The 13,258-nt window shown below is 37.3% G+C and overlaps 1 protein-coding gene across 8 annotated transcripts in view; it reads left to right on the forward strand.

The window, feature by feature from the left end:
* MYCBP2 (MYC binding protein 2) overlaps positions 1-11,722 on the forward strand; it is a 272,896-nt gene extending 261,174 nt beyond the window's left edge. For all 8 annotated transcript variants that reach the window (XM_070408908.1, XM_070408907.1, XM_070408910.1 and 5 more), the window contains 6 exons: positions 641-829; positions 1,525-1,632; positions 2,895-3,104; positions 5,992-6,099; positions 6,693-6,858; positions 10,896-11,722. In XM_070408908.1, coding sequence (XP_070265009.1) covers positions 641-829; positions 1,525-1,632; positions 2,895-3,104; positions 5,992-6,099; positions 6,693-6,858; positions 10,896-11,011 — 897 coding nt within the window. In that variant the 3' untranslated portion in view covers positions 11,012-11,722. The remainder of the gene's footprint in view (positions 1-640; positions 830-1,524; positions 1,633-2,894; positions 3,105-5,991; positions 6,100-6,692; positions 6,859-10,895) is intronic.
* The last annotated feature ends 1,536 nt before the right edge of the window (positions 11,723-13,258 follow it).

Below are 13,258 nucleotides of genomic sequence, written 5' to 3' on the forward strand. Positions count from 1 at the left end.
TTGATTTTAGAGTGGAAGCGGGTGAGGGAAGATCAAAGAAAGAGGGAGAGAGAGAGAGAGAGAGAGAGAGAGAGAGAGAGAGAGAGAGAGAGAGAGAGAGAATGATAAACACATCGCTTGGTTGTACGTGCCCTTGACTGGGAATCAAACCCACTACCCTTGGTGCACGGGATGATGCTTCAACCAACTGAGCCACACTGGTCAGGGCTGTCCAGATATTTGTGATGCCTCAATTTAGTTAACAAGAATTTAGATAGTGCCCAAATAGTGAAAGATACCTGTATTTTATTTCATCCCCATTTTGGCCAGGGGGTGGGTGGTGATGGGGAGATTGTGAGGCAGTAATTTTTTGTTGATCTGTGGCTATGTATAATAACAAATAGATTAAATTTGTAATTCACTTTTAATCAGCATTCCCTTTATGTGGAGTGAAAATTTTTAAAATCACATTAAAACAAAAATAGACTTTGTTAATAATCCTAAATTATATTCAAAGAATAAAAATCACTTTATTGTAACTTAGCCTTAATATGTATTTCCTGTGGGAAAAATATATTGGAAAACTACTATAATAGATATGATTACTAGGATGTGTGCTTTTTTTTATATTTTGTGTGCCATTGTAATTCATTTTTAATAGGAATATGCTAAGATAGCCTGTAGTAAGACACATCCTTGTGGCCATCCATGTGGAGGTGTGAAAAACGAAGAGCATTGTCTGCCCTGTCTGCATGGCTGTGATAAAAGTGCCACAACACTGAAGCAAGATGCTGATGACATGTGCATGATATGTTTCACTGAAGCACTCTCGGCAGCACCAGCCATTCAGGTTGTCTCAGCTTTTAAAGTATTAATTGTGTCTAGATTGTCATTGAGAGAAAATGTCCCATTAATACCTACCAGTTTATTAAAGAGAATATTCTGTTTACATTTTGTGTGTTTAGCTTTAATTTGTGATTTACATAATCAATAAAATGTTCATAAGGAATGAAAAACAGATTATCCAATATCTACTCTTTTCTTAATTTTCAATCCAGAATGATACTTAATAGCATTATATAACTGATCTGTACATAATGATGCAATGATACATACCTCTATACATAATGTACATACATATTAATATAGACGTTACTATGCTAAATATCTTTTATATACTTTTACTGGTTGCTTATTTATATTTCCAGTTCTTGTAATTCCAAGGTAGTAGTCTCAAAAAAAATCTTAAATCTCTAAGTCAGTAGTTTCCTCTTCTTTTTATAAAATACAGAATTGAGTAATTTTGCATTTTTCCTAACCCAGCTTACTCTCTATAATGTGGCATTAATATATGTATGCTAAAATATTGGGAGCACCTGAAGACTTAGTTAGTGTCCTATGAATAGTGGGAAAGGGCTAAAATATCATTGTACTAAATTGCTTGCTTTTTCTCTTATCTCCTTTCAGTATACATTGAATAATCTGCTAGTTACGGTGTTTATCACTGTTACCTTTGCTTATATTCTTCTCTTTTCTTTATTTAAGCTGGACTGTAGTCATGTATTCCACTTACAGTGCTGTCGACGGGTTTTGGAAAACAGATGGCTTGGTCCAAGGATAACATTTGGATTTATATCTTGTCCCATCTGCAAGGTATGGAAAGAATCAGAAATTATCTACTTTCTATTTACTTTCATTTTTATCTTCATCTTTCAGAATAAACTGTCAGTGTCTCTCAGTGTCCTTCCCAGCTTACTTTTTTTTACCACCATCCCCCACCTGCTCTCTTTATCCAAGTGGTACCTAAGACTATAATATATTTATTATGATACGTTTCAAAATAGTAATTGTCAATTAAAAGCTAGTTAAATTAAGCATACTGCATCATAAAATTTATTTAAACATCATCAAGCATTGACAGGCATGCATCTCTGTTTTCAGACCCCCTGAAAATTCAGGTCATGTGACATGACAAGGGGTAACTACCAAAAAGAAGAATGAGCCTGTGGTGCTTGTAGGTACTGATACCTGCCATTGAAGAGTAAAAGCTGAACTTTCAGTGCCATTAAAACACTTTTAGAGCTCAAATAAGAAAATTTTTGACACATGTCTACAAAGATAGTAATAAGCAAAGTAGCAAATTGTTTTGGCAAGCTAATAATGATTAACAAAAAAAACCTTTAAGAATGTGATTAGCAATGCCATCTCTATTAATTCCTTTTTTTTTCCTATTTAGTTCTCCCTATTTTCTTCATATTTGCCGACTGATATATAGGGAAAGGCTTAACACAAACAATCCTTGCTTAGGTAAACTGAGAAATAATAAAAAAAAGATTGTAGTATTTGCTCTCCCATCTCATATAGTGCCACCAGAAAAAGTCACATTTAAGTGGTATAGAAAATACTACCTGCTTATTTCTACCATATGACATTCTACCCTAGCTCCAAGGAACACACAGAGAAGGGGTGTCTTATTTGTGGCAGCAAGGTAATAACCTTTTATTCCCAGAACAGCTAAGGCAGCAGGAGATATGTTCCATACTCAGGAATATAAAGCTAATAAAGTGGAATTTTCACATTCTGTGCCCCACTTATCTCCATTTTCCCTGTGCGGCTTGCGAGAACTTTACAAGATTATTTTTAAATGGCATTTTCTTTAGAAACTAGAGGCCCGATGCATGAAATTCGTGCACGGGGCTCAGCCCCCACCACTGCAGCGGCTGCCTCGGCCCCCACCCACCGCGGCTTTGTCCAGAAGGTCATCCAGAAGGATGTCTGTCAGTCTAATTAGCATATTATGCTTTTATTATTATAGATTTTTGAGTTACCTCCTAGCACAGTGCTTTGGCACTTTGGTACACAGTTTGTTGAGTTAATAAATGGCTCTCTTAACATGTTCATTTTTTAAATTTCAGAACAAAATAAATCATGTAGTATTAAAAGACCTGCTTGATCCAATAAAAGAACTCTATGAGGATGTCAGAAGAAAAGCCTTAATGAGATTGGAATATGAAGGTCTACATAAGAGTGAAGCTATCACAACTCCTGGTGTGAGATTTTATAATGACCCAGCTGGCTACGCCATGAATAGATATGCATATTATGTTTGCTACAAATGCAAAAAGGTATGCTATAAATTATACTAAGAATTTTTAAGAACTAGAGATTATATGATTAAAAAGTTGAATTCTGTATACTGATAATTCAATTATTCTTAAATCTGAAGTTAAAAATGAGAAAGCTTGGTACTGTGTTTCAAGTTTAATTTATTTACTTAATTTGTTTTGGGATATTTGTTAATCTCTACAGGCTATTTCCAAAACATGAAATATTTCTGTACATAAGCTACTTCCCATCAGTAAAAACCTCCTGTTTTCCAAATCCAGGTGGTTCTTGAATAAATTTCTCTTACTTGACTCTTTTGAGCATTTCCTCCTTAAATTCTTACTTCCTTGGTTTCCAAGACAACACTTTTTTTATATCCTCCTTCCTTTCTGGTCATTTGTCTTTAATCACTCCTAGGGTTTCTTTGCATTCACCTACCCTTTACCATATTTGTTTCCCCAGCACTCCATCCTTGGCCAATAATACCTCCTCATCTTTGATTTACTTCCTGTACACCCATGCCTTTGCCAACTACCTATAATATTATGACCTTCCAAAATCTTTGAGATTTAGATACAAATGTCAATCTGCCTTTCAGACATTTGGATTTCTCACACATACTTCAAAGTCCGTATGTCCAGTATTATATTCAACTTGGACTCTCATCTCCAATGTTAATTTACAAAGTCCTGTCAATTTTGTCTCCAAATGTCTTGAGGGTATTTTTCCCCTAATGATTTTCTTTGGTAATTACAGCAGCTTTCTTTCCTGAACTGCTTTTGTGGAGCCCCTAACGCCTCCATGCGATCGTTTATACTTACACTACTACTCATAGATAACTATTTCTCAAATCTGATTGCATCGTTGTTTTGCTTATAAGCCTTTAACCCTGTCCACCCTTCATCTCATCCCCCAAGCTGCTACCTTTTGCACCCTATGCTATAGAATACTGAACAACTCAGCTTCCCAAACTCGGCCATGTCTACTCGCTCACTAACACTTCCATGCCATCACATAGGCAATTTCTCTTCATGAAATGCTCTTCTCTACCTCTCTATCTTCTGCTCTGCGTTTTACTCTCACCTGCCACCTACTTACACACATGCTCAGGTGCAGAGCCAAATCTTTCTATCATACTTTTAGATTCATATCAAGTTTCACCTCCTCTACAATGTGCCCACACTTACCCATTACCACCATGTGATTTAGAAATCTGGCATACATCCATCATAGCCCTCATTATCCTGCATTATGATTACTGGTTCACTTATCTCTCTGCCTCACTTGATAAGTTCCGTGAGGACAAAGACTATATTTTTTCATTTCTCTGTCTTCACTACTGGCACTTTATTAGACACTAAGTTAATTAGAAAATGAATAAATGAACAAAGGAATCAGTAAATGAAAGATACACTCCCAGTGTAGCAAACAAAAAATACAGATAATGAAGAGAAGGATAAATAGACAGATGGTAGCCAGAAAGGAAGACAAATATACATACACCCAAGAAAGATCAATACTGTATGTTTGTGAATTGTATTGTTACAAATAATACATTATTTCTGGGTGTTTAATGTACTAAACATTATAAATGAATATTGTGCCACCACAAGGATGGCAGTCAAATGTCCAGGAAGCCACACAGGGAATGCAGAGAAGTAAAACAGCCGGAATAGACCCTGGGACAAATGGAATATTTCTGAGGCCATATTCAGCTAGGGGAAGACGATTTAATAACTCTGTATCAATGCAGCCTGTCTTTTGACCTGTTTTCTAGTACAGATAATAGATTTATATTGATTCATCTTGTTTATCCTCAATTTTTTGGCTATGGGACATATGCATATAGATGGCCCCAATTATAATTGACTTCATTTGTTTTGTGCCCAGAGCAAATTCAGATAAATCATTTATTATGATAATTTCATTTATTCAAATATCTGTATTAGATACTGTTCAGTTATTGCATATAGTATAGTTCTATAAGTATGAGCAGTATTCTGAACAGAATTACCCAATTTGCCTTTGCTTTTTAAAAAATTTTATATGATTAAAATTGATTTTTTTCCTTTCCCATTAGCCTGAGGATTATAATTCTGTACTAATATTCACTTTAGCCATATTTTTTGTTCTCAGTATTAAAATTGGAGAAGTTCTAAACATATTTTTAGAGCAATAAAAAGAAAGATGTTATTTACAATTTCAAAATAATGAAAGACTATTTAAACTTTGCTCTAAAAACGCATTTTTTCTTTATTACTTAACTAGAGGCTCAGTGCACGACATTCATGCGCTGGAGGGGGGTCCCTCAGCTCAGCCTGTGCCCTCTCACAGTCCAGGACCCCTTGGGGAATGTCCACCTGCTGGTTGCAGTCGTACATTCCCTGAGGGGTCCTTAGCGTGCCATGGACGCGGGAAAGGTTCCCGCCACTGCTACTGCAGTCACCAGCCATGAGCCCGGCTTCTGGCTGAGCGGTGCTCCCCCTGTGGGAGTGCACTGACCACCAGGGGGCAGCTCCTGCGTTGAGCATCTGTCCCCTGGTGGTCAGTGCATTTGGTCAATTTGCATATTAGGGTTTTATTACATAGGATATCCTATTTTGATATTTATTTGTAATATTGTATATTATTTTTTTATTTTGCTTTGACAGTACAGTGTTTCAACTTCCTACTGTAAGCATAAATTCATTCCAGAATTTAAAAACCCTTTATTTCTATAAGAATAAATATAGCTTTATTTCTTACCCTGCTCTGCCCTCTGGGCAGCAATGGGGGCATCCACTTGACATGCAAGGGAGTGTCTAATAGACAATGCTGTTTCCTAAGACCTCTTGATCTTATGTCCACTGTGCCCAAAGTATACGGCCGAGTTCTTCCCTGCTGTAATCTCAGTGCATTGTTTCCTAGGCATATTTTGGTGGTGAAGCTCGCTGTGATGCTGAGGCTGGACAAGGGGATGACTATGATCCCAGAGAGCTCATTTGTGGTGCTTGTTCTGATGTGTCCCGAGCTCAGGTGGGTAGACCATTTTATTAGAAATGACAATTTAGAAACATTAAACCTCTAATTTTTTTAAAATAATAATATAACCAGTATTGTAGAAATGGCATAGCAGGTTTTCCCACCGTTTTCTGGTGTTTGTACAGCAATGTATAATTTTCCAACTTATTCATATATATTATCTATTTTGGATGGGATTTGCATTTTATACTTTTGTCTCCCATAAAATAATTACCAGATTTCACACTTCTAGATTTTCTCCTCTTCAATGAAATCTTCATAGTACATCTATGAGATTGATAGGTAAATGAATTATTAATTTTTTTAACTTGGCTGACCAGGAAACATTCACAAGGAAATTAAGAGGCTAGCTTATAAATCAAATTAGTTATGATGGAGCTGGGATTAGAACTTGAAGCTTGTCCAGATCTTGTGGGCAAAGCCACACATTTATTCATTATTTTTTTAATGTGGTATCATCAATTTTTCAATCAGTTTTTAGAGTTGTGTATACTCTCAAAATATGAATCTCTGAGTTATATATATTACTACTTTAAGTATAATGAAATAGGTTCACTATAATCTTTGTCTGTTTTCTTTTGCTATAGATGTGTCCGAAACATGGCACAGACTTTTTGGAATATAAGTGTCGCTACTGCTGTTCAGTGGCTGTCTTTTTCTGTTTTGGAACAACACATTTTTGTAATGCTTGTCATGATGATTTTCAAAGGATGACTAGCATTCCTAAGGAAGAACTACCACACTGTCCTGCAGGTATGCTTTTAGTTTTTTAAATATGATTATGGTATCCAGTTTTATTTAATGACTAAAGGCTTGGTGCATGAAAATTCATGCGCTGGAGGAGGGTTCCCTCTCCTCCAGTGATTGCACTGGAGGCGACCTGGCGATCAGGGGAAGGCAACGCCCCATCACACCTCTGCTGCTGCCACTGCCGGCAGCGCAAGCCTTGGCTGGCCCGGGTCACCTGAGCCTTGGGCGGCCCTGGGCAGCTGGGCAGCTGCCATCTGAGGCTCACCTGCGCCTCGGACCAGCCTAGGGGGCTGGGGGCCTGAGTGGACTGGGGGTCTCCGGGGTGGCAGGCACGCAGCAAGTGGCAGAAACCTAGTTGACACTATCCTAAAGAATCCAAGGGGTTCCTTGGTTCTAAGAACTTCTGACTTTCTGAGTGAAGTAAAACGATCCTCATCACAAGTGAGGTTGGGAGCTATAGTGGAGCAGATTGCTTGGAGGATGAGAAGGAAGTCAACTAAAGATTAGTGAAAGGATTGCTGTTTGGCACTAAAGGGCCATGTGACGTTTGAAATTATAATGGGTAACAGAACCATTTAAAGGGATTTTGTGATTTTTTTTTTAAAGAAGCCTGGAACAGGCACCATAAAATGGACAACTGATTTAATCTAGAATGACTGGGAACTGGCAGTAGTGAGCATCAGACAGCCAAGGGAATTGAAGAAGCTACTGAAAATACAGGAAAATGATTATCTGTGCAGATCAGGCTGAGAAAAGTCAATATGAAACTAAAAAGAGACTGAAAGTTTGGAAGAGGTCAGGAGGCTGGTGCTCACAGTGAGGTGGAAATAAGAGGCTTAATGTAGTGGGAGAAGTGGAAGAAGAGGTAAATGTGATCATAGAAGAGAATTTTGCATGAAATGTATCTGAAATTAGGCAAAATACATACAGAACTACGTACACCACAATAGACAATGTTGTTAAATCTGGGAAACACACACTTTCATCCAATTCTTATCCGAGTGCAAATGGTAGACCCTGAGGTGCCTCTCAAAATTTCAAATTCATCTACCCTTCACCAATCCCACTTCTGGGGGACATACCTACATATGTGAAGAAAAGAAACAAGGAAAAATGTGCAAGGTTATTCACTGCAGCATTGCTTGTAATGATAAAAATTCATAAATGATACAAGTATCCACTGGGGGGGGGTGATTAAACACTAATATGCACCATTAAAAAAAGACTGAGGATGGAGTTTCTATGTACTGATATGGAAAGATCTATAGAAGAAAGTATTAAATGAAAAATTAAATTTTAAAAAGTATATATAGTATGCTGCCTTTGTAAGAAAGGAAAAATTTAGATATATATATATGTTTATATTTGCATAAAAACACTGGAAAGCTATACAAAAAATTAATAAGATTGGTTAATACTGGGGAAAACAGGGAAGATGGGAGAGAAATAGGGGAAGAGGTGACTTCTTACTGATTTTTAAACCATGAGAGATAAACAAAGATGATAAGGTAAAGAGGGTTTTTAAAGTAAGGCTACTTTTTGCTACTTGCTCATGTCTAATAAAAATTGTTACACTGTTCCACCTCTAAAAACCTTTTGAAAAAATAGAAGTGGTGGACTTTAAAGGAAGCAAGATCAGAATAATGTGAGGCTAGAGTGTTTAGGATAATAGCCAGAATAGAGACGTGAGCCATCATTAGTAGGAGGAAGGTCTGGAAGTGAAGGGAGTGAAAGGGGGCAGGCAGTATTCTCTCTCATTTGAGCTTGAAAGGAAGAGGGATTATTGAATGAAAGTTGTACGTTAGTGGTCTGGAAATAAAGGAACCAGAAAAGTCTATCTTGCTTCTTGCCCTTATGACATGCTAGAACTGGGGAGATAAAGAATTTTTAAAATACTAAAAACAAAAAGGAAGTTTGTTAGTCTTGAAACAGGTGTTGCAGAGAACACAGTGGCAGGTAGTCGCTGAGAGAAGGAGGATGGGCCAGGCAAAGGCAAGGCCTCCAGTCAAACATGCACGTGATCATCCAGGTCAGCCAAGAAAAAGGACTTTGCCCTCTAAACAATTGTGAATCACAGGAATGAGGCAGGAGAGGTGGTAGAAGGAAGAAACTGACATTGATCCTGGGCATTTTCACATGTATTTTCTCACCTAATTTTTACAGCCTACCAGGTAGATAGTATTATCCCCCACGTTCACAAATGGAAAATCAAGGCCTGGAGAGGTTAAATACCTGGCCTAAGATCATACACTTAGATTAAGGTGTGCTTTTCCTGTCTTTCATATTCCACTCACTCATCCATTCATTTAGAGAACTGTAGATAATTAAAGGAGGACTGACAGTGAAATTAGGGAAATGGTTGTGCAGTTTACTTAGAAAGACAGAAGGATCAATTCTCTAACCACTGTCAACCATTAATTTTAATTAATATGTAGATGAAAACAAGAGTCTGTTTAAGAAGTTAAATAACCCCTCTGTCCATTCCTTTCTAAACTACTTACTGATAACCTTCTTTGGTTCCAGGATACTTGTGCACATGAGCAAAACAAGTCTTTTAAATAATAGAAAAATGGGGTTTTTTTGTCCATTTTTAAGCCTACTTTATTTGATTATCTACAAATGTATCTTTCCCAAAGTGTTGCTTCCATATTATCATTCATATTTTAGGCTGATTAATTTTTATTTGCCTATAATCTCCCTCCCATATACTTTTCAAAAGAACACTGATAATGTCTTCCCATTTTACCAATGTATGCCTTTTTTTCAGAGAAAATGGAAGGGTAGCATGGCTTATTTACACTAAAATTTGTTTTTACCTGAAAAACATCCTATATAATAAACCCTAATATCCTATCTAATAAAACCCTAATATGCAAATCGACCGAACGGCAGAATGACCAGCGAAACGACCAGTCACTATGATGCATATTGATCACCAAGGGGCAGACATTCAATTGAGTGTTGAGTATCTGCCCCCCAACAGGGAGGCGACCAGTGGCAGTGTTGGATCAGGGGGGGAGGGGCGCCGGGGAGGGGCGGGGGGGGCGGGGCCGGCCAGCAGACAGCGCCAGGCTGCCAGCCAGGGTGGGTCCAGCAGGGGCCCCCCAATCACCCTGCCCACCAGTTGCCCCACAGGTGGCCCTGATCACCAGCCAGGCCTAGGGACCCTACCTTATATATTGGGAACAGTCTCTTAGATTTAAAAATTAAAACCTGGCAAGGCTACTCTAACCCTGAAAAAAACAGGATGATGCAGCGATGACCTGCATAGATTCTGGCTTGCACATTTTGTGGTCAGCCCTGACTCTGATGCTTATAACTGTGTGACAAAGCCAATTACTTAACTTCTCTCTGCTTCAGTTTTTCCACCCATAAGATGGGGAAAATGGTACTACTGCCTCAGAAGGATCATGTTATGTACTACTTTTTATAACCAGGGCAAAAAAATGTAGCTGCCCATATGACAGCAAGATGCCTTTCACCTGTATAAAAAGTACTATTATGGTCACTGGTGCATGCAACATCCCGGATTGTGAGAGGGATGTCCGACTGCCAGTTTAGGCCCGACATCCCCCAAGGGGTCCCGGATTGCAAGAGGATGCAGCCAGGCTGAGGGGACCCCCCCCCCCAAACTCCCGTGCACAGATTTCGTGTACCGGCCTCTAGTTTTATATAAAAATCTGTATTTTCTCATCCAGAATAATTTCCTGCTAGACTAAATTGAGAAATTTTTTGTGACCATTTTTGTTCATTGCTCTGCTTTAAAATGATGAACCAAATTCATCATTAGTGTTTATCTCTAGTCAGGATGCTGTGGTTAAGGGACCATGTCCCTTCTTCGACATATGTATCTGGTATGTTGAGTTTTTTATGGGGAACATTTTTACTTTTGTGGTTAGAAAACAAACAATTTTGTTATTTTATATTTGCATAATCATTGTCATATTTCTCTGAATAACTTAGCAGTGACTTATATTTATATTAGGTTTATGTGAATATATTTTAATTATATTCTTTTGCCTCCTTCAAAACTTATACAGGTCCCAAAGGCAAACAATTAGAAGGAACTGAATGTCCACTCCATGTTGTTCATCCACCTACTGGGGAAGAATTTGCTCTGGGTTGTGGAGTGTGCAGAAATGCTCACACTTTTTAAAACACTCAGATTCCTTTGTCTGTGGATAGAAAAGTTGCCTTCATCCCCCAAGCAGATGTGGTGAAGTTTAAACTGCTCAGGATAAGGACGGGACCATTTTTACATCCATGAAAATGAACCATTCACACGCAGTGCAAGAAGGATGCCAAATACCATGTACATAATTCTTGCTATGGAAAATTTCCCCATTAGTTTGATTTCTTTTCTTTTGAGCCAAGACATCAAACTTGTGAGGTGTTTGCATGTGGCCATTACCGTCATTGGCCTGTGAAGCATTGGACATTTATAGATAATCGATATAGAAAGAATCTCCATGCTCAAGGACTAAGAATGATGTTGGCTTCCAAGCAAAAAAGAAAAATAATCATTGTTTATTGTATACTGCCTTTTTGTAATCCTGTACAATTGCATCACGGGTGGGGATAAAAAGAAGAATATTCTGGTTTATTTCCTAGACTGTTATTTAAATAAAAATTGTGTTAGGATGGCATATAAATGTAATAAGTATCACAGTGTAAATAAAGATATCAATGTTTGTCCTCTATAATAATTACTAAATTACAAATGCAGTTTCATTTAAACTTCTAGGTTAAGTTTGAGCCTGAAATTTTAATGAAGTGCAATACTGAGTGTGCCTCATTATCTTGCAGCTGTAAACATATTGGAATGTACATGTCAATAAACCACTGTACATTTTTATACAGTGATAAAGCATAAAGATTGTGTAAAGTATTGCTTGAAAAACAAAATTTAAATATCTTTACGGTCTAAAGCTCCATCCAATTTTCCTTGGAAAAAAAGTTATTAACACAGCACAATCATAGCGTGTATAACTATTGCAGAAAATAAGAGAAGTAATGAAGTACAATGTTGGATCTTAATTGAATACTGGGTAGAAGATATATGTGTTTAGGAAATTGACCAACCTCTACCTTATTAATCAGTACCTTTTAGAACTTTCGAAAGAGTAATCAACAAAAGGTCGCCATGTCTAAATAAGATGCATCTGAACCATCACTATAAAAGAAATAATGCTTTTTAAAAAATACGTATTTCAAGAGAAGATGATACAAACATTTTTCCTTTGTAGTGTGTAACAGTGCCTTAACGTTGCAAGCAATTTCTAATTGCCCAAAGTGTGTGAAAGCAAGAGTAATTTGTTGTCATTTAGAGCACTATGGTGGTCCCAAGCCAAGCTGAAAGCATTGCGGGCAGAACTCATTCAAGTCCAGCCTCTAGATTACTTTGGGTTAATATTTTGTGGGAAAAAAAACCCTGATACCTGAAGCTGAAAAGGGTCCTAAAGGTATTCACATGTTTATATTCTCTCACATTTTTGGTTTTTTTTCATCTTTTTTTCAATTAGAGTTGGCATACAATATTATAGTTTCAAGTGTACACCTCAGTGATTAGACATTATAAAACTTACTAAGTGATCATCCTGAAAAATCTCATACCCATCTGACTCCATACATAGTTATTAGAATATTATTGACTATATTCCCTGTGCTGTACTTTAGACCCCCCATGACTACATTATAACTACTAATTTGTACTTTCAAATCTCTTCACTTTTGTCACTCCTCCCCCTCCCGTATGGCATCCATCAAAATGTTCTCTGTATCTATGAGTCTGTTTTTATTGTTTGTTTATTTTGATTTTTAGATCAATTGTTGATAGATATGTATTTATTGCCATTTTATTGTTCATATTTTTATTTTTTTTCTTCCTCTTAAAGAAAACCCTTTAACAGTTCAAGTAATACTGGTTTGGTGGTGATGAACTTTTTTAGTTTTTTGTCTGAGAAGCTCTTTATCTGATCTTCAATTCTAAATGATAGCTTTGCTGGGTAGAGTAATCTTGGTTGTAGGTCCTTGCTTTTCATCACTTTGCATCTTTCTTGCCATTCCCTTCTGGCCTGCAAAGTTTCTGTTGACAAATCAGCTGACAGTACCTACAAGGTGACTTCTTGTAGGTAAATAACTGATTTTCTCTTGCTGCTTTTAAGATTCTCTTTTTGTCTTTAACCTTTGGCATTTTAATTATGATGTGTCTTGGTGTGGTCTTTTTTGGGTTCATCTTGTTTGAGACTCTGTGCTTCCTGGACTTGTATTTCTTTCTTTTACCAGGTAAAGGAAGTTTTCTATTTTTTTTTCAAATAGGTTCTCAATTTCTTGCTCCCTCTCTTCTTCCCCATGATGCAAATGTTGGTATGTTTGAAGTTGTCCCAGAGGCTCCTTACACTAC

The sequence above is a fragment of the Myotis yumanensis genome, unplaced genomic scaffold (genome assembly GCF_028538775.1).
Source record: "Myotis yumanensis isolate MYYU_CA2020_CCGP unplaced genomic scaffold, mMyoYum1.0.hap1 SCAF_3, whole genome shotgun sequence".
Lineage (NCBI taxonomy): Eukaryota > Metazoa > Chordata > Mammalia > Chiroptera > Vespertilionidae > Myotis > Myotis yumanensis.